This window comes from Neofelis nebulosa, chromosome 4 (assembly GCF_028018385.1).
Source record: "Neofelis nebulosa isolate mNeoNeb1 chromosome 4, mNeoNeb1.pri, whole genome shotgun sequence".
NCBI lineage: Eukaryota > Metazoa > Chordata > Mammalia > Carnivora > Felidae > Neofelis > Neofelis nebulosa.
In genome coordinates, this window is record NC_080785.1 from 11282370 (window position 1) to 11308873 (window position 26504).

The 26504-nt window shown below is 38.1% G+C and overlaps 1 protein-coding gene across 12 annotated transcripts in view; it reads left to right on the forward strand.

Moving 5' to 3' along the window:
• The window catches only part of TPK1 (thiamin pyrophosphokinase 1), a 354405-nt gene that overhangs the window by 139089 nt on the left and 188812 nt on the right, over positions 1 to 26504 (forward strand). For 8 of the 12 annotated variants that reach the window (XM_058723961.1, XM_058723964.1, XM_058723962.1 and 5 more), the window contains exon 4: positions 5572 to 5641. The exons of 3 other annotated variants lie outside the window; for them this stretch is intronic. In XM_058723961.1, the coding sequence (XP_058579944.1) occupies positions 5572 to 5641 (70 nt within the window). Of the gene's footprint in view, positions 1 to 5571; positions 5642 to 26113; positions 26238 to 26504 lie in introns of those variants that run through there. One more of the 12 variants, XM_058723970.1, reaches the window with a different exon arrangement.

A 26504-nucleotide genomic window follows, 5' to 3' on the forward strand; every position in this document is an offset into this window, starting at 1 on the left:
CCCAAAATAACACCACCACCGTCTGATAGATGCACAGAACAAATAGGTGGCCGCCAGAGGTGGTGGGAGTGAGATGGGAGAAATGGGTGACCGGGGTCCCCCCGAAATAAGAAATTTTTTAAAAGGAAGAAAATCTTGCAATAGGTGAAAACCTGGATGAGCCTGAAGGACATTAAGCGAAGTGAAAAAAGCCAGCCACAGAAGGAAAAGTACTGACCAGACCCCTTGTGTGAGGCAGCTAAAATAGTCAAGCATGTAGCCGAGAATAGAACCGTGGTTGCGGGGGGCTGAGGGAAGGAACAAATGAAGAGTTGTTATTCCAGGGATCTGAGGTTTCAGTTACGCAACACCATCAAGTTCTAGAGATGTTACGTGACACTGCACCTCTAGTTAATGAGACTGTGTTGCTTACCTAAGCTTTTAAGAGGGTAGATCTCCTGTGAAGCGTTCTTACCACAATAAAAACAAACCAAACAACACTCTTCTCTGTAGTGCCTGATAGTGAACCTTCTGCTGGCATCAGTGTAGTTGTGAATGTGCTCACGGTGGTTCTCAGCGATTTTCATTTCCTTATTAATGTGTATTAGTGGACTGTTGCTGAGTCTCACCCAGAAGGGACATTCTTTTTCTGCCGTAGCTGGATGAACTCATGGATGGCTGTGTCAGGCAGGGAAAGAATCCTGGCTTAAACCAGTAGTATTGACGGATTAGATTGGTTTCATGTACGCAAAGGCTAATTGAAACCTTGGGGTACTAGGAGTTAGGACCTGTGCTGGGAAGAAACAGGATTTCGGTAATTAGAGTTACTTAGCTCTCTAGGGATACAGTAAGACTTCCAAAGAAGATTCGGACCTTCTCTTTCCTCTAGATCAACTGTAGGCATCTGCAATTCAATCCTGACAAAGTCTGACCAAATATTTGATTCCTTCTAACAATGGGGTTAGATCTGGAATTGTTACATTACTTTATGTGTATTTCCCCTTTTAGTTCCTACTGCTGATTTTTTAAAATTAAAGTTACACTATGATTCAAATTCTTTTGTGCAGATATTTTTAACAGCACAGTGTTTAACATAAAGAGTGAAAAAACAAGTCTTCTCCATGATGCCATACCCATTCCTCACTGATAATCACTGTTAAAAGGGTTTGGGTCTGTGGAATACAGAGGTGGTCTTGGGTTTGGATTAACGCACTAGTAACACATGATAGGCTTTACTCAGCACTAAGTGTTCTTAGCTTTAAGGAAGGGTACAAGACAGATCCTAAAATTTGTTTGATAACAGAAGTAGTGAAGGTCTAGTCATGTCCTAGGAATGACTTTGAAATGTTCTGGTCACTCCATGTGTGGGATGCAGGTGGCCACAAAAGCCATCAGTTCCCCCGGGGGTTTTATCCTCTGCTGGTTGTTAGGAGTTTCCTCAGGGGTGTATGTTAGCATCTTATCTGCAGTGCATCTTATCAACTGAGTACTGATTACTTGATAAACATTCTTGGTAAGGTAACTTTTGCCTGACTCTTTGTTTTCTTGGATTTGTTATACCCTTATACGTTTTCTGAGTCGCTGTTGCAAGGAAGATTTGACCAAGGGTTATTTAAAGTTTTAAATAACGATGTATCTGATAAGAGCACACAAATACATATAAGAGCTACCTTTTTTTTATGGTTCTCTACTATGGTTATGATGTATCTTACCACTATTCGACTGATGACCAGTTAAGTTTGCTGCTAGTTTTTCATGATTACACATCATATCACAATGAATATCCCTGTGTATATGCCTTTGTGAATTTACGCAGGTGTTTTTATAGGCTACGTAGAATTTCTGGATCAAAGGGATGCACATTTACATTTTTATTACTCTCCCAAACTGTCCTTCAAAGTTGTAGTGTCCTCAACAGAATGTGACAGAATGCTTCCCTCTGCTGCTTCCTTCTAGTTCCACGTTGTCTCCCCTGAAAATTCTGTGAATTTGGCAAAATATATATTGTAATTTTTATTTTACATTGGAGTCAGCAGGCTTGGGATTAGCTTGAAGTTAGAGGGCTAATAAGTGACGGATCTAGATTAGAGTTGAAACCTTTGATAGTCTGCTTTTCTTTGACTTCAGCTGAAACTGCAAAATTCTTCTTTGGTTTTATTTTATTTTTCCATTTTAATACTTAGAACAAATTTAATAGCCTCCTTTTGAGAAAGTCACATTATTTCTGTCCAACTTTATTCAACAGAAATCAATGAAATAGCCAATTAACCTCTGCTTTTGAATGGAGCTCTTCATTTTCTGACAGTAACATTAACTCACGTTATGCCATTTACACGTTTAATATACTTACTGGTAGTACCAATATATAAAGATAATGTAATGATTTTACTGTACTGTAGTCTTTAGTTGTATATTAACCCAATGCATAGTAAATAATTGCCCAATCATTGAAGTTACAATATTTCACAAATGTACACAACTTCAGCTGTATATGCCAATGAAAATTTCACATTAAGAGATAAGTCATGGACTAACCTGTATTTGTTCTGGTTTGGAACAGCTTAAATGATGGAGTGAGCAGTTTTTTGAAGCTGATTCATTATGACTTATAAAAAACTATGTAAGAGTACCTTCTACTTCTGGGTCTTTTAGTTTGTTACTTTCATTAACAGGTATATTTGTAACTTTTTTCCACATCCTCTCAGTGAATTTATGCCAACATTCTTTATGCTTGAAATATTTTGTTTTTCAAATGCAACTTTATGTACATACGTGGAAAGTATTTCAAACCAGCCAAAACATTTTATTACTAAAATTTTAAAAAGGTAGAATACATCTTTTTTTGGTCAAACTTTATTAAAAACAAAACGGTTTTAGGGCCAGGTGGGAACTTGTTTTTCCTTTCAGGTGGATTATACCCCCGCTTGCAACTTAAAGGTAATGAGAGAAAAGTCTATAGAATTTCTCAGGGTGATTTTAGCTCCCTTTGCCATTTAAAACAGGAATAGGGGCGTCTGGGTGGCTCAGTGGGTCAAGCGTCAGACTTTGGCTTAGGTCATGATCTCACGGTCTGTGAGTTTGAGCCCCATGGCAGGCTCTGTGCTGACATCTCAGAGCCTGGAGCCTGCTTCGGATTCTGTGTCTCCCTTTCTTTCTGCTCCTCCCCCTCTCTTGCTCTGTCTGTCTCTCTCTCAAAAAAAAAAATAAATAAATAAATAAAAATAAAAATAAAAACGTTAAAAAAATTAAAAAAAAATTTTTTTTAACATTTATTTATTTTTGAGACAGAGAGAGAGCATGAACAGGGGAGGGTCAGAGAAAGAGGGAGACACAGAATCTGAAACAGGCTCCAGGCTCTGAGCTGTCAGCACAGAGCCTGACGTGGGGCTCGAACCCACGGACTGCGAGAACATGACCTGAGCCGAAATCGGACGCTTAACCGACTGAGCCACCCAGGCGCCCCAACGTTAAAAAAATTTTAAACAGGAGTAGATATGGACACATTTGCTTCCTATGATCTAAATATTTCTCTTTTCATAAACTGCTCTAAAAATGTCAATGTGAATTTAGGCATAAGAAGTAACAGAAATTAGAGAAAGTTTTGGGATTGTGAAAGTAACACTAATCTTCCCTGAACTAGATTTATTGATAAGCAGTTGTTTGGAGTTGTTCAGTGAAACTTCCTTCTCCCTTCCTTGTCTTCCCATTACATTTTGTTGCCTTTATTATAGTTCCCTGAGAATCTATAATGCATCCTGTACATTTGCTTCAGTCTCTCTTTCTTCTGCCAAATTGTGAGCCTGGGGTATTAAGTGTGTTGGTTACTCACCTTATTATTCTGTTTGTGGCCTGGAACATAACAAGTATGAATGTTGAATTCAACCGATCCTTGACAAATACTATGCTGTGAAGTTGACAATTCACTCTATTTGCTAATCCTTAGCCACTGCGAAACTATTTCTTAGATTTCCTTATTAGTTGGGTGAATCACTTTTTATATAAAAAGATTTAATATATGTTAATTTTGTATAAAGATAATTGTTTTATGTACTCAGAGGGTAATTACTGATAGTTTACCATCTGTCTCTATTTTAATCAGTCTCTTCTGTCTTCCTATTCAGTTGTTGTATGCCGTGTTTTATATATGAGACCCAGTGTAGTTTTTGATGGTTTTGAACTTTGGGGTTTCAATATTTAGAAAATGTGCAGAATATTCTGTGATCTTCTTGAAGTTATGTTTGTGGCTTATTTGAATTTGGGTGTCCTTCCTCCTAAGGAAATATATATTGTCAATAATTGGTAAAATGAGAAGGGAAGGGGATTTTGTAAGTGCCAGAAAATGATGCAGTAGCTCCAAAGAGTAGTGTTTCTTCTGAAGGTGCTGGTGCCTAGGGTCTTTGCTGATCTTTGTGGCCCTAGTTGACTTTGGTTTTAACAGCTGTGTGGGGACAGAGACAAGCTTTGGTTTGTTCGAGATGAGGAATTGGAATCTGGGACATATCTGCATTCACTGTCCTTGCCCAGGATAAAAAATAAAATTTGATCTGAAACCTTTTGGTAAAGAATATCTATCTATCTATCTATTTATAAATTTTTTTAAAGTTTATTTATTTTTTTGAGAGACAGCATGAACAGGGGAGGGGCAGAGAGAGAGGGGGTCACAGAGTCCAAAGCAGGCTCCAGGCTCTGAGCTGTCAGCACAGAGCCCGACGCAGGGCTCGAACCCACTAACTGTGAGATCATAACCTGAGCCGAAGTCAGACGCTTAACCGACTGAGCCACCAAGGCACCCCAAGAATATTTAAAAAAGAAGAAAAGAAGGAACTGATGATAAGATACTGAACATTTCTGGGAAAATTGGAAATGAGAGCAGTAATGACAACAAGAAAATAGTAGTTCGTGGGCTAAGAGAATTTCAAGGAACAACTGCTCAGTAGCTCCAAATCCTAGAGTGAAAGCAAGACATAAAGGTCCCGGTTGGAGAGACAGCCAGTCTTACTCGAAAGTCTTGGTATTTCCCGAATTTTACTTTTGTGCCATCTCATAATTTTTACTGTGTGCACACATTACCTAGATTGTTACTTAATATTTTAAAACAGGCTTATGACATTATGTTTATGATTTTATTTTTAAAAGAAAATGGTTATATCACAACAACATATGGAAACCCATACCTGCCATCAATAGAACACATCTGTAAAATTAATCGAGGAAGGGAACGAAGTGAGAACTATGTCCTGTTGTCTCCTGTTGAGCATGAATCCTATCTTCTCTTGTAAAGAAGGAAAATAAGCTTTGAGAGACACTGAAGACGCCCAATACACTCCTCCCCTTTGATTTTATAGGAGGAATTAAAAAAGATGCAAAAAAGAAACACTGTCTTAGGCGATTCTGTCTAACTTGACCGTGTGCTATGCAGGATCCCTTGCGGTATGTCGTACAGAGGTCACGGGCTGAATGTGACAGGTCCAAAGCGGGAAGGAAGCATTGACATTGTGTATGTCTGAGTGCCTACTTTGTGATGTTTATCATTTATGCGGTGCTGCTCTAAGCTTCTTATATTGAAATACTCTTTGTTTTTTCTATTTGAAGCTCTTTTAAGAGCCTGTGCTGATGGAGGTGCTAACCGCCTATACGATACCACGGAAGGAGAGAGGGAAAGGTATGCTTTCTTCTAGTCAGTGTCAAAAATACCACTAATTCTATTCTTGGGTTGGTTTTCTTCTCTCCTTGGTAAATGATGACTATTAATTTTACTTCGAAGGGAACAGAAAACCACCTCAGTGAGAGACCTGCTCCGCCATATTAATATTATTTGTTTTGAATGTATCTCTTAGAATAACTAGGCCAACCATGTTATTTATTTATGTGCTTATTTATGTGTTCATTTATGCTTAAAGTTTATTTTTGAGAGAGAGCGTGCACATGCGTGAGTGGAACAGCGGGGAGAGGGGCAGAGAGAGGGAGACAGAGGGTCTGAAATAGGCTCTGTGAGGAGAGCAGACAGCCTGATGTGGGGCTGGGACTCACAAACCCTGGGATCATGACCTGAGCTGAAGTCGGACGCTAAACCGACTGAGCCACCCAGGTGCCCTGGCCAATCGTATTATTTAACAATCCCTCACTCTGCTACTTGAAAAGTCTCATTAAGTAGCATTATCAAATATTTGTGTCTAGGGGGACTTTGAACATTGACTAAAATAAAACCAGTAATGATTATTTGAGTTGTTACTCAGTTTAAATGAAAGAAAACTGGCCTTGTAAACAAATGATACATTCTGTTGTAGAAGCAAGACTTTTGTATTAGTGTTAAGTAAAGCTAAATATAATTTAACTTCGTTACTTCTGAGTTATGCACCCACATATTTTAGGAGATAAGTTACTTATTTCTTTTTTTTAATGTTTATTTTTATTTTTATTTTATTTTTATTTTTTTAACGTTTATTTGTTACTGAGAGACAGACACAGAGCACGAGCAGGGGAGGGGCCAAGAGATGGAGAGACACAGAATCAGAAGCAAGCGTCAGGCTCTGAGCTGTCAGCACAGAGCCCGACATGCGGCTCTGACTCACAGACCGCGAAATCATGACCTGTGCTGAAGTCAGACACTCAACCGACTGAGCCACCCAGGCACCCCAATAACGTACTTCTTAATGATTTGGTATCTGTACTGTCTGATTTCCCAGATCTTTGCATGATGAGCTATTTTTAGACAAGGGAATATGTTTGATGAAAGCAAATTTAAATCCAGCTCATTGCCAACATGTTTATGGTTCAACCTCCTGGCAAACATAAGAATTTATAGTCCAGATATGAGTAGACTAGCTGTGAAATTTAGTTCCGCTTCTATCATATGTGTTATTAAATGTACTGAAATGTTTATAGTTTGAGAAATCACCTCCTTGCTGCAAAAAATAAAATAAAAATATTATGATTCAACAAATCGCAGGTGTGAATTAAATATATGTAGTTTGAAATGAGGTAAAATACATCTTTATGGCATCAGAATTTTTAACTTCAGCCTTCTATTGGAGCTGCTTTTTGAAAGCAGCCCGTTGCTTACAGGAGGAAAGCATGTTTCCTTTGAGACGGGCCATACTAATGTCTCGGGCCCGGATGAATTATCAAGAACTATGGCACTAGAGACAGCCTAGGAAACAATTTAAATTCTTAACACTTTATGGTTCTTTATTTTTTAACTTTATGGATTCCTCTGACCATATTCCCTAAGACCTGACATGGACAGTGTATGAAAAATACTCTAAAAAGTGCCTGGGCCAGTTGGTTCAGGGAAAAGCATGATACCCAGGAGGCCAAGATTAGGACCTGGAGATTGCATTTCATGCCCGTAGCCGGCTTGCTGGCGAGGGATCTGGTACTGAGTGCTGTTTCCCTACGGGTAGGTGTAGCTCATGAACATAATTACATGAACCAGAGCTGTGAACAGATAGTAACACAGCGCTTCCCAACTCTGCTCTGACCGTCAGAACCATCTAGAATGCTTGTGAAAAAAGTACAGATTTCCCTGCTGATTGCTTTTATTGGATTGTGTTGGACGCTCATAAGAGAGAGAACATTAGAACACCCTAATAAGAGAGAGAAATGTGAACTTTCACATTTAAAAGCAAAACAGGTGACCAGGGTGGTGGAGTGAGTATCATCATTTTTGCCCAGATTTCAAAATAATCATTTCTAATATTCTTAACACATTTATCAGTAATCTTATGGAAGACTTCCAAAAAGATTTACATGATTTTATCTAAGAACCATTTGCCCGTATATGAAGATGTTCAATAATAAGATGTACTTTCTGTTACTTTTCTCATTATAATAATGTGTTTGCAATGATTCATACTCAGATACTTAGGGACAAGGCTGGCCTGGGTAGAGTGTCTAATAGGGAGCTGAGTAAACTAACTGCCCCATGTGGGAATTGAATCCTTAAGAGTAAATCTCATTAAATACAAACCATAACCAGTTATGCTAATTGGATATAGGTGACTAAACGTGATTCCTATTTTTTCTCACATTTTTGTCAGAAAAGCAGAAAAACAGAATTAGAAAGGAGAAAACACAGGTTTTGAAGAGCCGAGTATGGTTTGTTTGTATTTGTTTATTTAATGCCGCATCTACAATGTAATACCTTATAATTATGCAATAAAACATGAATGTGTAGAGAATCTTCTCCAGCTGAGGACAAAATGAGCTGTTCACACATTTGAAATGGAAGGAAGGGAGACTGATGTAGACACCAAGAGAGGAGCAAGGGGAGGAAGAGATCCTGAGGAAGGACAGAACTGAGGCGAACATCCGCAGTGACCTTATGTCTGATCCTTACCAAATGCACTCAGCTGTCTACACCATCTTCATAAATGTTTGTCGGGCTTTGTTTCAACTCTGAGAGGGGCCACTCCATATTTATCAGGGTTGACTTTTCATAAAGAAGTCCGAAGTGTTTTTTATTGCTAGGAAAATAATACATGATGATTTGAGCATATGTTAGGAGGTTGAGAGAAACAAAAAGGAGGCAAAAAAAAAGATCTGTTATTCCTTCCTAAGTAGTAAAGAGTTACATTGAGTCTTCCTATTGGTTCTGCTCTTTGGGAAGACAGAAAATGTGACTAATTTTTCTTGTTCAGGTGAATATAAGCTTGCAGAATGGAAGCTCGGTGGTGCCTAGAGAATGTGTGGGAGTATGAGAGATTCAACAAATATTTGTTGATAAATGAATATATTGTTGCAGTCACTCTGCTCTCTCTTCCCATAAGGTTTTGAGTGACTTTGATTGACCCTCACATTTTAGATGAACGGATTACCTCTGCTCTGAGGACTGGCAGGTTCTGACTTGGGGGTGTGCTCAGTCTGGACATCAGACTGAGGCAGGTTGGAGACCCAGTCAGGGAATTGCAGGATGGGCACCGCCCATGACAGTGGGGTCTTAGCTTTGGTTATGGACTCAAGATTAAAGAGGAAGACATTTTAGGAAGACGCCATACTTTGTACTCCCATACTTTTTTTTTTTTTCTATAGTTGAGGGGAAAAAAATCTACTTATTTGGTTAGCCACTTTCTCCAACCTTATTTTTTAAATCATCTGAACTATCCCCACTGATTTCTGATTTCAATGTAATATTGAGAGTGGTATATTATATCCTATATTATATATATTTTTTATGATGAAATATACTTGATACACAATGTTACATTACTTTTAGTTATGCAACATAGTGATTCCATAACTCTGTTTCCATACTTTTTTTTTTAATTTTTTTTTTTTCAACGTTTTTTATTTATTTTTGGGACAGAGAGAGACAGAGCATGAACGGGGGAGGGGCAGAGAGAGAGGGAGACACAGAATCGGAAACAGGCTCCAGGCTCCGAGCCATCGGCCCAGAGCCTGACGCGGGGCTCAAACTCACGGACCGCGAGATCGTGACCTGGCTGAAGTCGGACGCTTAACCGACTGCGCCACCCAGGCGCCCCATATACTTTTTTTTTTAATGTTTATTTTCTTTTTGAAAGAGACAAAGAGACAGAACGAGACAGAGCGTGAGCAGGGGAGGGGCAGAGAGAGAGGGAGACAGAATCCGAAGCAGGCTCCAAGACTGACACGGGGCTCGAACTCACAAACTGCGAGATCATGACCTGAAGTCAGACGCTTAACTGACTGAGCCACCCAGGCGCCCTTGTTCCCATAGTCTTAACTGACTGTTTTCCAAATCCCAGATATCTGTTTTTAGAAATGTGGGGTACTATGGTGGTATATTAGATGTGTGGGCCAATACCCCCATTTCTGCAGCTTCAGCCTAATAATGAAGTCACATGTCTATATTTTGATAGGTGTCTGTGATTAAAAACTCGTATGGTGGCTTCATAACATCCACCTCCTGCTTTCTGGCAAGTAGGTCAAACCCACCATTGATCTGAATCAGCATATGGTAAAGCTCAGCCTTGTCAGAATAATCACAGGAGGCCAAAAGGAAAAAACAAATACGAGTGAGGCAGAATAAGATTTTCTAGGAGGAGTTTATGAAGCCGATTTCGCTTCTTACCCCTTGTTGATAGACTTTGGAGGGTTTTGTTTTTCTAGTGACAGTTTTATTAACGTTAAATTAGATCAGGAAAGTGTAAATTGTCCACGTCAAAGAATATGAAAAGATTGTTATTTATGGGTACCAGGTGAACAGTAAGGATTATGGGAGAGTTAACCTCCACCCTCCTCCCATACCCAGTCATTGCTATGTCTGCATCATTCCCAGATACCCTAAGAGAACCACTTCTCCTCTCATCAGTTCCTAACCAATGGTGGAGAAGTTGTTAACTATGCAGTAATTAACCACCTTTTCCACCAGAGGGAATATTACAAACATATAGAGAAGTACACAGACTATAATGATAGAGCTCAATGAATTTTTACAAAGGGGAGCACATGAACGAACAGTACTGAGATCAATAAATAGAGGATTAGCAGCATTGCAGAGGCCTTCTTCATGCTCCCAACCCCCAATTGCCATCTCCCCTCACAGGACACTGTCTGACCTACTTAATGTTAGATTCATTCTACCTATCTCTGGCCTTTATAAAATGGGAATATATTGAATTTTGACTGTGTGGCCTTTTTTTTAAGGATATAGAATTGATAGCTCTTTGAACCCGAAAAATGGATTAAGAAACATTGCTATAGAGGGGCGCCTGGGTGGCTTGGTCGGTTAAGCGTCTGACTTTGGCTCAGGTCATGATCTCACGGTCTGTGAGTTCGAGTCCCGCGTCAGGCTCTGTGCTGACAGCTCAGAGCCTGGAGCCTGTTTCAGATTCTGTGTCTCTCTCTCTCTCTGCTCCTCCCCTGTTCATGCTGTGTCTCTCTCTGTCTCAAAAATAAATAAACGTTAAAAAAAAAAAAAAAGAAACATTGCTATAGGTTCTTAGAATTGTGGTCACAACTAATTATGGTAGGAGGTGGAAGAAGTGAGGGAATCAAGTAGAATAGGAGAGGTATGGAGACCAACTAGAATCACAAAATCAATGCCACACGAAAGTTATTTGACGGTACGGGAAAAATAGTGGATATTGATGATTCTTTAAAAAAATACTTTTCAAGGGACGTCAACATTTGTAGACCTTATTCTATTAGAAAGTTGAGGTAAACTAATCAAAAATAAAATACAATTACAGTTAAAAATAAAATTAGCTTTTGAATGAGACAGGATCCCTCAAAAATATAATCCAGTGACAGAATTAAGAATGTAGCATCTAGCTTATGATTCATTCATTCATTTTATTCATTCAAACTTTTATTGAATAACTTCTCTGGTTAGATATTTTGATAGTTACTGTGAATATATAAATAAATGATTCCTGCCCATAAAAAACTTAGAGTGATACAAGTAAAGAAGAAATTAGTGTGCAATATTTATATTATAAAGCACATAATGAGAAAATTCTAGTCCAGTGCGATAGGTTCTATGACAAAAACACAGAGAATGGACAGTTAATCCAGAATGGGCATATTAGAAATAATCCTGAGGATCCTACTGGAGTGTAAAAGGTTAGGGACACAGAGTGGTGTGTGTGTGTGTGTGTGTGTGTGTGTGTGTGTGTGTGTGTGTGTTGGTTGACTAGCAGGGAGAAGGGGAAGTTCTCCTGTCTCCTGGATAAAATCTAAACTCCTGACCTTGAGAATCAGGGTTTGTCTTTTACTTCTCATTTTAGCCAAGCTGTTTCCTCTGTTTTCTCCTTTGTCCTTTCTCCTTGCTGCCTGGGCTACAGAAGAAACTTTGGGTAGTTATTGATTAGCATGTATAAACCAGAGTGCCTTCTATCTAGAAAGATTTTGCATGTTTTGTCTGAAATCACATGTAGAATACATCCCACCTATTTTCAGAATATTTTATATTTACATTGCATTCGAATCCCTATCTAAATGAGTCTTTTACCATGAAATGAAGATCCTTGCCTTTAAATTCATTGGTATTCTGAGAGCAACAAGAATCTAATGTTAAATGTGATAATTTCTTTGAATTGTGATTCTAAAGGGCATAGAGCCTTTGAAACTCATCTGTGTACTTGTCTGAGGGATAGCTGTGGATTTTGGTATTGTTAGTGTGTAAGGACTTGAAATGGGGTGTGGTGGTATGGTTTCCTGGTTAGTTTTCTCAGAATAATTGATGAATCCAGCATCCTGAATGGGAGATCCTACAGATGATCATATGAACATTATTCTAGCTTAGCTCAGATGGTGAAGAGCTGCTCTCTGTTGAATTTAAAAGATCAGCATCCAGTAAAAATTCCTTGAAATCACACAGATGACCCTTCACGTAAACAGTTGTTAATGTTGTGGGTTGAGGATGAACTTGCGGGGCTCCTGCAGAAAAGGAGGGCTCATTCTTGATTGCTTACTCCCATCAGACCATTAATTTTCTCACACATAGAATTTCAGGCTTCCTAGCTTTATATATTCTCTCAGCTTTCTTATCAGCAGATCAATACCACTTTTCTGAGCGATCAAGTAGGAATAAAGCTGACCTGACTCTAAAGCTTACTGTGCCCTGGCTAAACCAACTTCAGAATGGGATTTAAATAAACTGAATAATAAGAGGTTCTGATGTTACAGATTATCCTCCAAAGTCATTGTCGTTATCATTAAACCAGGCACCTGGCAGCAAGAATCAGACATCCTCTTGAAGGAAGCATTGACCTGTTTCCATAGGATTACCTTTGAACAATTTTGTCCTCTCTGTCCATTCACCGCAACAGCAGGATTTCCACGTTGGGAACTGTGAAGTGAGAGGGCACAGACTCCTTAGTGAGGTCAGGATTCAAAATCTGATCTGGCGACTAAATTACTATGAGACTTTGGCCAAGTAATTCCACTTCCTTGAGTTGTAGTTTCTCTATCTGCGACATTTCAAGGAGAGATCAGGATCTTCTGGAGTACTCAGCGAAATCATAATGAAGAAGTGTATTACTCAGGCTGGTTATACAAGAATTGGATAAACCAAGAGGGTGGAGGGTGGCCCTTCAAAGCTACGATGTGATGAATTACAGAATAGTTAAATGCATGTATGATATACGTTTCGATAATAGCTGTAAATATTCTTTTATGGTTAGTGCATCGCATGTGGTAATTGAATAGCTTCCAGCTCTTTTCATATTGTTGTTGAAATGAAGGAATATGGTGTTCAGCTTCTCTGATTCCTTTTTTTTGGTTGTTTGTTTTTAGTCAGCTTTGTTCAGGTATAATTTCATACAATAAAATCCACCCATTTTAAGCACACAATTCAACAAACTTTGAAGTAATCTACAGGTATATCCACCGGCAATCAAGATCAGAACATGTCCATCATCCCCAAAAGTTCCCTCATGTCCCTTTGCATCCGTTCCCAACTTCTGTATCCTAGCTCCTGCAGCCTTCTGGAATGTCCTATAAATGGAGTCATTTAGCTTGTTGTCTTTTGCATCTGACTTTTGTGACTGATCACATGCTTCTGAGATTGAGCTTGTGACTGTATCAGTAGTTTGTTCCATTTCACTGTTGAGTGGTACTCCATTGTATAGGCCCACCAACAATCGTGTTTGTTCCCTCAAGGTAGTTGATAGACTTGATTCTTAAGAATTGTCTTTTTAGTTGGGATCTGTTACCACTTTTTGCAAGTGATTCTTTGGGAGGAATGTTAGTTCTTGTAGTCAGAACCAAACATAATTTTCAAAGTTGGCACTTCCACCGTGGAAGGGATATAAAGAGTAGCAGAGACTCATATAATGCCTATATTTGCCGTATCTTAGTGAAAATCTTGCAAAAGCTTGCTCAGTACTGTTCGTTTTTTATGGAACGAGACAACAAATATAAAAATTGTTGTGGAATAAGTTGGTGTCAAGGATCTGAGCAGATACTGTGATCTCAATAACGTCTAATGTTTAGGACAATTGATTTCAGTCTCCCTGTGACTGTAATTTTCTGAGTGATTGGCCTTCATTTTAACTAATGCTCATGCATTTCATGGCATAGTTAAAAAAAAATATACCTTGGGGCGCCTGGGTGGCGCAGTCGGTTAAGCGTCCGACTACAGCCAGGTCACGATCTCGCGGTCCGTGAGTTTGAGCCCCGCGTCGGGCTCTGGGCTGATGGCTCAGAGCCTGGAGCCTGTTTCCGATTCTGTGTCTCCCTCTCTCTCTGCCCCTCCCCCGTTCATGCTCTGTCTCTCTCTGTCCCAAAAATAAATAAAAAACGTTGAAAAAAAAATTAAAAAAAAAAAATATATACCTTCAGTATGTGTGAACACATATAGAAAGGAAACAAGTTTGTACTTGCTTAAGGAAAACCAAAGATCACTGGTTTACCTTGATTTCTTGTAAGCCTAGCCTTAAGCAATTATTTAGTCATTTGCTTTGACAAGTTTCCATTAAAAAGTATTTATGCCATCAAATTACTAAGTCTGTAAGCGTGTCAACATTACTGGGCCTTTGAATTAAAATGATGGAAGGTAAAAATGATTAGCACATTTAAAAGAAAATTTGTAATAGGAGTCTTTATTAAAGAACCCTACACAATAAACTGTGAGGACATATTTTTCTTGAATTGCTGATTGAATTAGTTTCCTAATATATTTTAGTCTGTTGGTTATCAAATGCTATAAATCAGAGATCTCAAAGTTATCCATGCATAGCTCTGAATCATTTGGGGGGATGTGGGGAGACAGAATATGTATGCAAAGATGCTATGTTTGTCAGATCATGCATGAAGTCAAAATAAATTTTCAGAGTGAAATCATTCTAAGCAGCCGCAGGAAGTCAGTTTACAACTAAATTTAATCAGAGGCATTGTTCTTTATGGCTATTCTATTTCATAAAGTATGTTCCTGACAAAACCCTTTTCCTTTCCTGCACTGTGGATGGAGCCTTCAGAAATAAATTACCTTCAGATGATTTTTCAGAGAAACCTGGATCATCTGTCAAAAGTTCTGAGTAACACATGGCTCTTTTAATTTTACTTCTTAAAAAGAAAGGAACCTGAATTGTCTTAGCACTTGTCAGTACAATGTAAGAGCTCGTGTTTTTCAAGTTTTTTGTTTTATTTTCAGTATATTATAGATTGCTGAGTTAGGAGTAATAATTGAGAGTCACATATGTGTGTATGTGTATAAATACATTGATTAAAAAGTTGTAGAATGGTCCTTCGCTGTCTGATTTTTCAGACTCGTTTCAGTGTGTGCACATATGTGAGTGCACCCCCACATGCACCTAGATATTTCCTATTTCTCGTTATTAAAATTTTGGTTTTGTATTATGAGACCAAGAATAAGCACGATAACTCCAACAACAGGACACAGTACTATTCGTTGACACATCGTTATGAGACATGAAATTTGAGTGGATGCTGGATTTGTACCTGCGCCAGCTATGGGGACAGAAAAGTGACAGCTGGAATTCAGTGGGAGCAAGGGCTAGTTAATAAATTTTGTGGGAATATATCCAAATGGCACTTACATCAGGATAAGCTCTGGACTTTTACTTAGAGTCCTGGCTTAGTGATCTGAGAGGTGTTTGACACTGTATTCCTTGAAGGCTCCAATTTTGTCTCTAGCCAGAAGTTGGAGAATATGCCGAAGAGTCTCAGAAAGGCTATTTAAAATACAACCAAAAACATTTTATCACTGCAAGAATAAAATCATTGTGTGTATGTATATGTGTGTATGATATATATGATGTAAATATCATATTTGTATTTGTGTATGTATATATTATGTCTAATGTGCTTATCTCTGGATACTCCATCACTTCAGAAAGTCGGGGGAAGGGAACTTAAGTGATGAACAAGGAGACACTAGTGTATAAATGCCCAGGCTCATAGGAACTATAATTTAAAAAATCATGAACATTAAAGATGTTGACTTACCAATCCGAATTGTATGATTTGGAATTGCACTTAGTACTTTTCTCGAATGAGATTCGCCGTGTTTTGCCTGAACTGTAGGGTCAAGAAGTTGTCGGTCCCACAGGATTTCGATCCATGAGCTCTGTTTTCAGCTTTGGATGCTTGGTTACGTCCATTTCTGCTGGATACCGTGTTGGGGTGCCTGACACCTGGGACCTGCTCCTCAGGGCAGGAGCAGCCGTTGAAGGGAGCATTTGTGTGAGCACTAGCACTCTTTAGCAATGGTTATTTAAAATATTGGTGCCATCTAGGGGCGCCTGGGTGGCTCAGTCGGTTAAGTGTCTGACTTCAGCTCAGGGCATGATCTCCCCATTCGTGAGTTGGAGCCCTAGCTTGGGCTCTGCGCTTAGAGCTCGGAGCCTGCTTGGAGCACTCTCTCTCTGCCCCTCTCCTACGTGCTCGCTCTCAAAAATAAGTAAACGTTAAAAAAAATATTGGTGACATCGAAATACTGATCCTACTTGGTCAGTTATTTTTCAAAACCATGGGAGTATACACTGAAAGGTCAAGGAATTAGTTTTAACGTCACACGGAGATACTTTTTTATAGAACACCATGTCTGACCAACTTATAAAACCCTATTCTATAACAAAACCCTCTTTTAAAATTCTTTCATAAAATCCCTCTTCTGCTTTCTTCCAAGTCATATACACTCCTTTCAAAACTCAGTTCCCATGGGTTTCCCCAGAAGTCTTTGTTTCCTCAGACCTAATTCAGATAAATTAAAATTTTCTAGGCAATAATTACATATCATTGCATATTATGTTAAAATTATCTGTGGGTGTTTCTACTTAATTTCACACAATTCTTTGTTGTTGTTTTATTTATCTTGGGAAATAACTCTGGCACGTAGGACCCAATTTAACAAATAAACGATGATAAATAAATATTTTTGTTTTCATTTAAAAGAATTTACGTTTATTTTTCAGAGCGAGAATGCGAGCAGGGGAGGGGCAGAGAGAGAGGGAGACACAGAATCCGAAGCAGGCTCCAGGCTCAGCATGGACTGTGCCACCCAGGTGCCCCGATAAATAAATAATTTTAATTGAGCAGTCTTACTCCTTTTTAGATAGCTTTCCCTGAAAATAATAATCATTTCCCCACAGGCCATAGATGACAAATCCTAAATAAACCTCAGTGAGGGTATTTGGTGGCTAGATTCCTTGCTTTACCAAGTGGAGTTCATTGTCCTTCTGAGATGTTCTCTCACCCGGTACTTCCCTTATCACAACACGTTGGAACCACTTCTTTCCATGTTCCCACCCGCCTATAACCCCAGTGGAAAGCATTGTACTGTCTCTGGCTTTTTCACCATCTCATCCCCAGGAACTAGGTCACTATGTGCTTAATAGTTATTAAAGAATGATTAGACACGCTCTTCCATAAAAATTTAATGTCTTCAACTTTCACAGATTAAGTGTGAAAGCATATTCCTGACCCAGTAAAGCAATTCTTAAAGTTGCTTTTATTTAAGAGGAGAATCAGAGACTGATACTAAAAGCTCTTTTGTTAACGTTGTTAGGAACTTATTTAACTTTTTGTCTCATTGAGGGGTTCTGGTTGTAAAGAACAGAGGAACTCTGACCAATGTAAACAACAACAAAATCAGTCGAAAGTATTATAACTAACAGTAAGTGGAAGGACTGGAAAGTTGGGCTTGTGAGGAAATCTGCCAGAATCTAGAAACCAGATCCGCAGTTGCGTTTGTGTTCTAAGAGCAAGTGTGAGCTGGGCACTGGGTGCTGCCCCTGAATTCCCAGTGGCCTGTCTTTTCTTGTGTAAGGACATACGAGTGACTGACCCCCCTGAGGTGGCGAAGGGGGAAGACTGCCTGCGCCCTTGATGGGAAGGCTGACATACGGAGACCCCTGACTGGAGGGAGCTGTGCTTAGCACCGGGATCCACTCCGTGTTCGCTTCGGTGAACATGGGTAGGGACAACCAGTTGCAAACACAGACACAAACGACATTTCCACAAATGCCCCCCGCCCCCAGCGCTTTCTCTCTGGCTGCCGTGCTATCATCATGGTTTGGGATCTTCTCAGGGTCTCTTGTAATCTGCATACTTCTGCTACCCTGGGTTCTCCTCTAACTTAAAGTTTACTGTGATGTAAAATGCCCCTCGATCTGTGATTTTTTTTTTTTATTCCTCACACTCTCGATGACAGTGAAAAGGAATTAAATGGTTACCTGTCATACATAGAAGTGATAAAAATACCTCCCGTGCGTTCTGAGAAATTTAATAACATTCCTCACAGACTTTTTAAAAAGGGTATATAGTATATGTACACTACCTCGGTTTTAGAAAAGCTTGCTTTTAATCAGATGATTCTATTTTCCCTGAACTCATGGTATCATGCGTTTTTTTTCTAAGTAAACTCCTTAAAACCCCACTCTTACGATTCATGATTTTCCTCTGGGACTTGGGATATTTTTTAGATCTCTTTTGCTTTTAAAAATATCTTCCTTTCCCAGGGCACCTGGGTGGCTCAGTTGGTTAAGTCTTAGACTTCAGCTCAGGTCATGCTCTTAGGGCTTGTGAATTTGAGCCCCATGCCGGGCTCTGTGCTGATAATTCAGAGGCTGGAGCCTGCTGTGTCACCCTCTCTTTTTGCCCTTCCCTGGCTCAGGCTCTGTCCCTTCTCTTGCAAAAATAGATAAACATTAAAAAAAATTAAAAAATATACATATATATATACATGTATACATATATATACATATACGTGTGTGTGTGTGTGCGCATGTGTGTGTGTATATCTATATATATAGATATATAGATATATAGATATCTATATATATATATATCTTCCTCTCCATGAATGTATAACCAAGACAGATTTACATCATTGAGCATAAGGTTTTCTTTACTTGATCTGAATCTTTGTGACAATTAAGAGAATAACTTATTCTCCTAATTTGTACTCTATAAAAAGGATTCATTGCTTTAAAGGACAGCTTTGCTTTAATAATGTGGTAATACAGATATTTAAAAAATTTCCTTGATTTGTCGTTTTAAGATGAAATTTGCCCAGCTCTATTTCTTTTATTTCAAGAAAATTTAGGAGAGGTTTATAGATGGAAAAAAATGTTTTCTGACTTGAAGAATAGTACTTAAAAAGGCAGCTGAAGCTAGAAGCTTAGAATGCAGTTTTCTTTGTACTGCTCTCATCATGTTTTTTACTTCATGCAAAATTCACTTATTTATCACTAGCGGCCTCTAGTGTGTATTCAATTTGTTCCTGCTAGGCTGTACATTAGTAGGTTATTAGTAACTAGAGAGCAGTTCCTTGTGTTAGGAACAAGAAAAACAACCTCAGTTTCTGTCATCTTCCCATTATATCAGTGAGTGAGAAGAAAAGTTTCACACAGTGGTGTGGTCTTATGATTCCTACTACCAATAATAGGGCTTTCGTGGTGAGTTCCCTCTGTGCAGTAGCTGTTCTCCAACGAACACTTCTGATGCGGTGCAGAGAAAGGGTTGATGGTGGTGGACGGCACTGATGCATTCTCACGCTTCAGTAGGATGGAGTCGTGAGGATACAGGTGGCAGTGGTTACCAAAAACAGCAATTTTAGCCAAACGTATATAGCAAAAGTCTGAACCAAACTGTGCTTTTTTTGTTCAATTTTAAACAAAACTGTATACAAGCAATCTCAATGAAATCATAATTATAAATGATAGCAGTAGAAAAAGAAATTCATTTAAATGAACAAATCTGTACTATTTAGTATTTACCTTTTTTGATTATTGATGGAACTTTATTCTTTTTTCTTAACGGTATATCATCCCCTACCCTCACCTACCTTCCTGCTTATAGAAGTAATATACAAGTTCATTATAATGAACTTGGGGAATGCAGGAAGATGCAAAGAAAAAATAAAAAGAACCTGAAACACCGTGATTCTCACTATTCACATTTTTACATACCTTTTTCAGTTTCATATTTTTGTAAGCATGTTTCTCTTGCTGTGTGTGCACATGTCATAAACTAGGGATTTTTAGGCATATACTTTTACATTATATCAGTTTATTTTATTTATTTAAAAAAATTTTTAATTTAAATAAATTTAAATAAATTTAAATAAATTTAAATAAATTTTTATTTATTTTAGAGAGACAGAGAGAGACGGAGCATGAGTGGGGGAGTGGCAGAGAGAGAGGGAGACACAGAATCCGAAGCAGGCTCCAGGCTCTGATACTTTGGAAGCTTTATTTTAAACTTTCTTGAGGTAGGTCCAGAGCAACTTTTATTATGGGAATAATTTAGTCTTACTTTTATTTATTTTATTCATTTTTAAGAGAGAGAATACGCAAAGAAGGGGCAGAGAGAGAGGGAGACACAGAATGCAAAGCAGGCTCCAGGCTCTGAGCTACTAGCACAGAGCCTGATGCAGGGCTTGAACCCACGAACTGTGAGATCATGGCCTGAGCCAAAGTCAGACACTTAACCAACCGACTGAGCCACCCAGGCGCCCCAATTTAGTCTTACTTTTAAAGTGAGACTCTACTTAATGACCTGTTTATTACTGTGTCTCTGTACTCTTGATGATCGGAGCATGGATTCTACCCAACTGTGTTTTATTTCTGGGAATTGTCGAGACCACTGGTTTCTGGTGATCATCCTAGCTTTTCATCTTCTATTAAAATTGGTCCCCTCATTTGGGGAGACCACAGATCTCTGACTTTTCCCTCACTGTGTGGTGGGCTAGAAACTGCCTCCAGAAAGAAAGCTGAGGCAATAATACAGCTCATCTCACCTGTTCCCCTTTTTCCAGCAAGTACTGTCCTGAGCTGCCTATTTTCTACTGTCCGGATACCACTGTTTCACATATTTTGTCTGGTTTTCTAACTGGTTACAGTGGTTACAGGTTAATTCCCGTAGCACAGACAGTGATAGCAGTCCATATATTTTAATTTTTTAGCCACATAATTTGCATTGCTGATACTGAATTAGAGCAGTTACAGAATTAAATCTTCTTTTGTTTGTTCGCTACCTAGAATGAAATATACTTTCAGCAAGTCTCATATGATTTTGTAAATGTGCCTCTTTTTATCACTTCTCTATTCATTAAAGTAAATCACAGGCCTTAAAAGTTTAAGTTGAGCTTGCTTAGGAATTGATAGCTTATGGTGTGGAGTAACTTTGCACGGCACTCACACTGCTATTTGATTGTCAGGCAGCTCTGGTTGGGCATATTTCCAATAAGGGCCAAGATTTTGGGAGAACTAGGATTGCATCTTGTGAAGGGAATGCAGCAAGAGGAGGAGGAGGAAACATTATGAATCTGTGTGACATTTATTTATGTTGCTTCCTATCTCTCAGACTTGGCTTTCTACCATAAAATTAAGATGTTAAAAATCAACTTTGGGGCACCTGGGTGGCTCATTTGGATAAGGGTCCGACTCTTGATTTTGGCTCAGGTCATGACCCCAGGGTTGGGGGGACTGAACCCATGTCAGGCTCTGTGCTGAGCATGGACCCAACTTAAGATTCTCTCTCTCCCCACCTTGGCCCCTCTTCGCTGGTTGCACGTGCTTTCTCTTTCTCTAAAATAAAAAGAAAAATCAACCTTATGGGACTATTATGAAAATCAACTAAAATTTTACTAATTAATAAGTATAAACTGCATGAATAAAATACAGAGACTGGCATATAAGAAGGATTCAAAAAATATTTCCCAAAAGTTTTCTTCTAGGGTAAGAGCCCTCAGATCTTTCTCCTTTTTGTACCTTTTTTTTTTTTTTGGCTTTTTCTCTAATTCAACTTTTTTTTTTTTGCAAAGTTATATTTTTCCCCTATCATTTCTTTCTCCTCACTCTGTCCTTAATCTTTATTTTAACTATGTGATACAGAGATTTTTATCTATATTTCCATTATTGTTACTTTTGTTTTTTCTAGGTATTTCAGTTATCTCATGTAGTTATTCTATAGTTATTTTATTAAAATCTTAAAAAAAAAAACCCATCCTCTGAGATCAATCAGTGTCAACAGCTTAATTCATTCACTACCATGATTTCCTTCATGCTTATACCAAAATGTATGAACATGTCTACAGGTATTTGCATTTCTTTTGAATTTTATTGTTTTAAAGCACACTGTTAATACTAAAACTTAAGGGATGCATCAAAATCTGTATTAAAAGAGAAGTCTATAATAATAAAATTCTATATGAAAAAAAATCTCAACGTTACACTTCAGAGAAGTAAAAAAGAACAAACTCATCCCAAAGTTAATAGAAGGAAGGAAATAAAGATTAGAACAGGAAGAAATGAAAGAAAAACATTTAAAAACTCAGTTAAAGTAAGAGTTGGTTCTTTGAAAAGATAAAAACCAAATTGAAAATCCTTACGCAGTCTAACCAAGGAAAAAAGAGACAAGATTCAAATAAAATCATAAATGAAGAAGACATTTTAATTCAGTGCCACAGGAAAAAAAGTCATAAAGGACTATTATGAACAATTATGTGCCAACAAATTGGACAACCTAAAGGAAATAGATAAATTCCTAGAAGTATACAATAAAGCATACCAAGACTAAGTCAAGGAGAAATAGAAAGTATGAACAGATCAGTAACAAATAAGAAGATTGAATTGGTAATCAAAAACCTTCCAACAGGAAAAGGCCAGAACCGATGGCATCACTGATGAATTTTTCTATTTTTTTAAAGAAAAATGAATACAAATACTGCTTAAACTCTCCCAGAATACAGAAGTAGAAAGAATGCTTCCATTTTTTAAAAATCAAGTCAGCATTACCCTGGTATAAAGCCAGAGATCCTAAAAGAAAACTATGGAACAATATCCCCGTTGAACATGTATAAAAAAATCCTTAACAGAATAGCTAACCAAATTTGAAGAACACATTAAAAGAATCACACACCATGACATGACCAAGTGGGATTTAGCCTTGCTATGCAAGGATGGTTCCACATATCAACAGGTTACACCATAGTAACAGAATAAAGGACAAATCACATTATCATCTCAATAGATACAGGAAAAGCATTTAACAAAATTTAACATCCTTTTGTGATTAAAAACTCTCAAATTTCCTCAACATGATAAAGTGTGTATGTGGAACACCTACAGCTAACATCATACTCAGTGGTGAAAAACTGAAAACTTCCTCTAATACCCGGAAGAAGGCAAGGATTCTCACCTCTCACCACCAATATTCAACATAGTACTAGATGTCCTAGCCAGAGCAATTATGCAAGAAAAAGAAATAAAAGGCAACCAAATCATAAAGGAAGAAGTAAAATGAGCTCTATTTGCAAATGGCATGATCTTATATCTCTAAAACTCTAATGACTCCATAAACACACACACACACGCACGCACGCACACACACACACACACATACACTAAAAAATAACCAAAAAATCTATTGGAACAAAAAAACAGCAAAATTACAAAATCAGTGCCCCCAAATCAGCTGCATTTGTATACACAAACAAAAAATTATCTGAAAAGGAAACTAAGAAAACAATCCCATTTACAAAATCATAAAAAAAAAACAAAAAACCTAAAAGCTTAGGAATACATTTAACCAAGGAAGTGAAAGACTAGAACACTGAAAATGATAAAATGTTAATGATCTTATATTAACTGTTCTTTAAAAAATTTAATAAATAATAGGAAACTCTGGAGGTGTTGGGTATGTTGATGATGTAGGTTGTGGTCATGGCTTTATGGGTACGTCCTTATCTCTAAATTTATCAAGTTATATATAGTAGTTATAAGCAACTTGTATGTAAAAACAGGGTAAGAACATAGACATTTTTCTACAACTTGGTTTTTGTTTTTTTTTTTTTACTTGGAGTAGACATTTCCTCTGGGACAGTTGTCAACTCTAGGATGAAGTCAGCTAATCTTCAAGCTGCCTAATTTCCCTGTTAGGGTACACGATATTCTGTTTGACCTCTCCTGTATTATTGAATATTTAGTTTTTTTTCTCCTTATTATTATCGTACAGATACCCTATGTAGTATATTTTTGTAGGATAGATTCTCAAGTGGGGTTGCTGGTCTGTAAGTTGTATTCCACTCAGGATCCCAGTAGTCTGTGCTTTTATTTAGCCTAGCAACACTTGTTCTTCCTAATTTTTGACAAGTTCTTATGTAAGTCAGTATCCTAGTATTGCTTTAATATTTATTTCCTTGATAAGTAGTTACCATGTTTTCATATACTTAGTGCTCTTTGTATTTGTTGTGTGACTTTTCCTTGTGTTAATAGCCTCTGACAGTTTTTCTACTGGATTTGTTTCCTTTACCACCTTGGAGTACTGTTTTATTTATATATATTTTAATGTTTATTCACTTTTGTGAGAGAGAGAGAGAGAGAAAGAGCACGAGCAGAGGAGGCACAGAGAGAGAGGGAGACAAAAAATTTGAAGCAGGCTCCAGGCTCTGAGCTGTCAGCACAGAGCCCAACACGGGGCTCAAACCCACGGACCTTGAGATCATGATGTGAGCCAAAGTCAGACACTTAACTGGTTCAGCAACCCAGGTGACCCTGGAGTACTATTTTCATATTACATCCTATTTTCATATATATATATATATGGAAATATATATATATACACACACACATATTATATATTTTGCATATATAAAAATATTACTATTTTATAAGCACATTGGTACATTTTTATACAGTTTAATAGGATTTGTCACTGTGTGTTTTCTATTTCCTCAGAATATCTTTTGTCCAAAATTATGCAACTATTTAAATATTTCTTGACATCTTTATTACATTTAGAGACTAATTTATGAAGACAGTTGAACTAATTGCTTCTAGATACACAGTCGTTTTTCCTTATTATAGTTTGGACCCCCCCTCTTTTGTCCCCCTCCCCTTATTTAAGTTACGCAGTTTTGCAGAGAATGTTAGCTCAGATCTTTGAATGATGACATCATTCATCATAACATCATGCCTCTACGTCCCCTCCTTTCTTTAGATGGAGTACCATTTTTTCCCTTGTATCTACAGCCATACTCTTTTTCAACAATGTTCTCAAACAGTCTTCTAACATTCCTTTATTCAAAATCTCATCCTTTTTTTAGCAACCAGTGCAAAATGTTCCCCCCCTGCTTTGGTGATCCATTTGTAAAATACACAGGTTGACCACGGGTTGACCACATTAACACTGATGATTCAAACCCCTAGGGGAGTGACGTGGTTGTGTACAGAACTTTCTCCACGATGAAGTCTTTTTCCGTTTCCTTAAATGTGCATGCATGTGTGGAAGGCTATGGATGTAGTTGTCTGAGATCAAAGATGGGGCTGCCTGGGTTTGAATTTTGGCTGGAGCTCTCATTAGCCTTATAACAGGCTCCTTACTTAGCTTCTCTAGTAACATTTATTTTAGCTGGAAGCTTTAAACTGTGCTTGCTGTGTACCAGGATTTTCTAAGTGCTTTACATGAATTAACTCATAATCTCCACAACTGCTGTAGAGTAGCTTCATTTTACATGTGAGGAAATGAAGCTCAGACAAGCTCAGTCATTGGGACAAGCTAGGAAATAGTGGGCCAGGCATAATAGGAAGTTGGTAATAAGTGTTTCTTTTCTCCTGCTTCTTTTTCACTCTTGTCTTCTCCTGCCTCCCTGTCTCCCCCTTTTCCTTCCTACCACCTTTCCCCATTCTGCCCTACCCTGTTCTTTTTACCTCTCTCCATGCCCCTCCGCCTTCTCCTGTATCTTATATTCTTATCAACATCTCTGTACTTGGCGCTCACACATCATGTTTAGGGATGTTTTCTAAATATATCAGCCTCCCTGTTGATTATTACATGTGATGGATCTTTAGCTCATTAATTAATCTCTGCTCCTTTTGAACTCTGTATTTTGTTACTAGTGAGTGGCCAAGTACGATAAGAGTTAAACGTAAAAATCAAAGGACGCTGCACCATTTATGGAGCGTTCGGAACACCTTTTAGTACCAGCCGGCCAGTGCCAGTGGAGGGAGGATCTCAGGATGAGGTGTACCGGTCTGATCGATGACAACAGTGAACAGAGGTGTGGTCAGTGGAGAGAGAATTCCATCTACCCTTAGTCAGTTGCTTGAGCAATCAGTCCCCAGAGAGCTGTGAAAATAATCTTCCCGTGTAAACTGTCTTTTATATCATGACATCATGCTTCGACATCTGTGAAGTGTCATCCTCAGTGTTTCTTCAGAATGCCGAAGCACCATGGCAACCAGTGCCTCAGAAATGTGAGGTGGGCTTTTAATTGCTTGTGTCCAAAAGCACATTTCAGGAAGTTTCAAAAACTACGGTATTCTGAGGAAAGTTTACAATTACCGCAGTCATCTCAGCATGTATACCAGGTGTATTTTGGGCATGAGCCTTCTTAGAAATAAGAATCTTTGTTCATTTTTAAAGCATGCATGTTGTTGTAGAGAAAATTATATTAAAAGTTAATCAAAGTTCGTCATCCTTTATCAATGTAAGTTTGTTTTCCTGTTAATATTTTATATGAAAATATAAGTAAATCTGTATGATTGCTTTCCTTCATGATTCACAGTGTACAATAAAAAGAGATCTAATTGTCTTTAAAATTCTATATCCTAAGGGGAGAGAGATTCAGCTGCCTG